The sequence below is a fragment of the Ranitomeya imitator genome, chromosome 4 (assembly GCF_032444005.1).
Source record: "Ranitomeya imitator isolate aRanImi1 chromosome 4, aRanImi1.pri, whole genome shotgun sequence".
Taxonomy (NCBI): Eukaryota; Metazoa; Chordata; class Amphibia; order Anura; family Dendrobatidae; genus Ranitomeya; species Ranitomeya imitator.
Genome location: NC_091285.1, coordinates 19,008,823 through 19,012,663, shown reverse-complemented (window position 1 = coordinate 19,012,663; position 3,841 = coordinate 19,008,823). Strand labels below are relative to the sequence as shown.

Sequence of the window (3,841 nt, the reverse complement as noted above, 5' to 3'; positions counted from 1 at the left end):
TGGATCAAACTGTGAGTTCAGTCATTCATATTACACGTATTATCGATATTGTCCATGTCGGCTTTCAATACATTCACTCCTTATATGTGACCTCAATGTAGACATGAAATTTACAGCAGATATAAGATGTGATTTTCACAAGTGTCCATTAACAGGTTAATAGTAAGTGACCTCCTGCTCCTCAGCCCTCCCCTGTGTGCACAATATAAAGCCCACCCTATTGAGCTGGAGAGCATTGTAGTATCATTTCTCTGTTCCTCTGTCAGCCATGGCGTCTGCTGATCTGAGAGAAGAGCTGGACTGCTCCATCTGTCTGAGCCCTTATACAGATCCTGTAATGCTGAGATGTGGACACAACTTCTGCCGGGTCTGTATTGGTCGTGTGCTGGATACACAGGACGAGTCTGGAGTTTATTCCTGTCCTGAATGCAGAGAAGAGTTTCAGGAGCGGCCGGCACTGATGAGGGACTTATATCTTCATAATGTCGCTGAACGTTTCCTGATTTCTCAGCAAGAACAAAAGGAGATCACCGGGATCTGCTGCACTTACTGTGTGGACTCTCCGGTACCTGCTGTTAGATCCTGTCTACACTGTGAGGCTTCTCTGTGTGATAAACACCTGAGAGTTCACAGCAAATCACCAGAACACGTCTTATCTAATCCCAGCACTTCTCTGGAGAAAAGGAAATGTTCTGTCCATAAGAAGATCCTGGAATATTACTGTACTGAGGACTCGGCTTGTATCTGTGTGTCCTGCACTTTAGCAGGAGAACATCGGGGACATCGTGTGGAGACGCTGGATGAGTTCTCTGAGAAGAAAAAGAAAAAACTAAAGAATGTTCTCCAGAAATTTACCACAAAGAAAATGGAGACTGAGGAAAGAGTCCGGAGTCTGGAGGAGCGCAGGAGAAAAGCTCAAGAAAAAGCAGCTGGAGAAGCCGAGAGAGTCACTGCCCTGTGTACAGACATCAGGAGACGGGTGGACGACCTGGAGAAGAAGGTCCTGAGTGAGATCTCCAGGCAGGAGAAGGAAGAGTCACTGTCACTGTCTGCTCTGATCCATCAGCTGGAAATAAAGAAGGACGAGCTGTCCAGGAAGATGAGACACATTGAGGAGCTGTGTAACATGACGGATCCACTGACTGTCTTACAGGAACCAGACACCGGTGACTTGTGTGATCCTGAGGAGGAGGGAGGTGATGAGGACACAGGAGGACATGATAAACAGCCCCATGATGGAGATGACCTGGATGTGGCTGAGATCTCACACACATTACACACATTATGTGAGGTAATATCAGGTATAAGGAGCGGGATCTATGTGGAGGGTCCTGCAGACATATTACTGGATGTAACCACAGCTGATAATAATCTCCTTATATCAGACGACCTGAAAACTGCGACCTGGATAGGAGAGAATCAGAAATGTCCAGAAACAGCAGAGAGATTCCAGTATAACAATCAGGTGATGAGCAGGAGAGGATTTACCTCAGGACGACATTACTGGGACGTGGAGGGCAGTAGATCAGAATTGTGGATGGTGGGGATGTGTTATCCCAGTATCGTCAGGAGGGGGCGTCAGTCAATGATTGGAAATAATAACAAGTCCTGGAGTTTGTGGAAGAGATATCATAATAATCAGTATTCAGTGAGACATGATGGGGAAGAGATCCGGTTACCTTATAATATCTCCAGTGATAGAGTCAGGATATGTCTGGATTATGAGGCCGGGCAGTTGTCCTTTTATGAGCTGTGTGACCCCATCAGACACTTACACACCTTCACTGCCACCTTCTCCGAGCCCCTCCATGCTGTGTTATGTGTATATAATGGTTGTTTGTCAGTGACAGGTGATGATAATTACTGAGACTTTTGGCCACAAGTTTTTTTCAACCCTTTCCTGACATGGCCAATTTCCATTTTTTTCTCCCCCTTCTTCCAATAACCATAAAGTTTTCATTTTTTCTGTGCAGATAGATGTATGGGTGCTTGTTGTTTTTTTTGTGGTACGAGTTGCACTTTTGAATTCCACCATTCACTTTACCATATAGTGTAATGAAAAATAGAAAAAATTCCAAGTATGGTGAAATTGTGAAAAGAAACTGCAATTCTGGCATTGTTTTTTGGGAATTGTTTTTACGCTGTACATTTTATGGTAACAAATGACCTGCAGTACGATTCTCCTAATCAGTAGGATTACAGTGATACCAAACTTGTGCAGTTTTTTTATTTTAATACTGAAAAAATAATCATAAATATGTAAAAAAAAATCTGATTGTGTCGCCATTTTCTGAGACCCATTATGTTGTAGTTTTTAGGTTGATGGAGCTGTGTGAGGGCTAATTATTTTTTGCAGGGCAACACAGTGTTTATAGTGATACCTTTTTGGGATAGATATGACATTTTGATTGCTCCTTATTATTAGTGTTATTATTTTTTATTATTATAGCGCCATTTATTCCATGGCGCTTTACATGTGAGGAGGGGTGTACATAATAAAAACAAGTACCTCAATCTTGAACAATACACGTCACGACTGTTGCAGTAGGAGATGGGACCCTGCCCGCGAGGACTCACAATCTACAAGGACCTTACAGTATTATTTTGCAGTGTTGCAGCAACCAAACATTTGCAATTGTGGAATTTTTTATTTTTTTCTGTTTACTGCATTTTTCAATTGGTTTAATTATTTTATATTCTGATAGATTGGACTTTTATAAATGCAGCAATATAACATTTGTGTATTTTACCTTTTTGTAATCTTTGTTTTTAAATGGGAAAAGTGGGGTGATTGAATTTTTAAGATTTTCTTGTTTTATTTTTTCATATTTTGAAAACTTCTTTTTTTTACTTTTTTACTATTTTTTCTAGTTCTCATATGGGACTTGACCTTGTGATCGTCTGATCGCTTATGCTGTATACAGAAATACCACAGTATTGCTGCATATTGTAAAAATCATAGTGTCCTTTACAGCCCGGCCACAAGAAGGGTTTCACAGGACCTCTGTGATGACAGACAGGAGGTCTTCAGTCGACCCTTGGATCTCATAGTCAGCCATTGGCGCCCTGCGATGCGTCACAGGGGCTCCGATGGGTGAATACAATGACGAGCCCCCATGCCAACGCTGTGAAGAAGGTTCCATCCCTTTACCCCACAGATTGCTTCACTGTCAAGTTCTTTTCATATAGAACATTTTTGTTCTTGGTGTCACATTGATTGTACTTTTCCTCCTACATGTTGGAGGTCCGTTCCTTCTATTAACCCATTGTCTGTTGATTATAAATAAATCTCTATTAATAAATTGACTATAGATTTCTCAGCTGTCATTCTGATCCCTTAATTCATTTTACCATGAGCCCTTTACATTGTGTATGTGATGTATCATATACAGGGCCGGCATCAGCCCCCGGAGCACCAGAGCAAGTACCGGCCCTGGACAAATGGGGGCCTACTTGTGGCTGGGACACCAGGGGGCCCGGGACGCTCCCCCAGCAGCTGTGCAGGGTCACCTATTTCTTCGGCACTGCTTGAGCCGTCACTTAAACAAACATGGCCGCCCCCAGTGCACTGTGCGGCTGTGTCTGCTAGTAATCACGGGCCGGGCCGACACACAAGCAAAATTAAAGTCACAGTGCCGGCCTGGCCCCATCATTAGTAGCAGACACAGCCGCAGAGTGCACTGTGCGCGGCCATGTTTGTTTAAGTGATGGCCATCAAGCAGCGTGCCCTCCATAGCCACATGCCAGAGGAGCCTGATGGGCCACAAGCCTGGGGGAGGTGAGTGAGGCTTGTGTCTGTCTGTATGTCTGTGTATGCCTGTATGATGTGCAGATCTGTGTA

General features: G+C 43.5%; 1 protein-coding gene across 1 annotated transcript; it reads left to right on the top strand.

Annotated features, from left to right (window-relative positions):
* The first annotated feature begins 201 nt into the window (after positions 1-201).
* Positions 202-3,311, top strand: LOC138675193 (E3 ubiquitin/ISG15 ligase TRIM25-like). Its single transcript, XM_069763224.1, has one exon. The coding sequence runs from the start codon at positions 269-271 to the stop codon at positions 1,865-1,867; it is 1,599 nt and encodes a 532-aa protein (XP_069619325.1). The 5' UTR covers positions 202-268; the 3' UTR covers positions 1,868-3,311.
* Positions 3,312-3,841: the final 530 nt, after the last annotated feature.

Excerpts from the sequence above, each read along its gene's own strand:
- LOC138675193 (XM_069763224.1), top strand. The coding sequence starts at position 269 with ATGGCGTCTGCTGATCTGAGAGAAGAGCTGGACTGCTCCATCTGTCTG.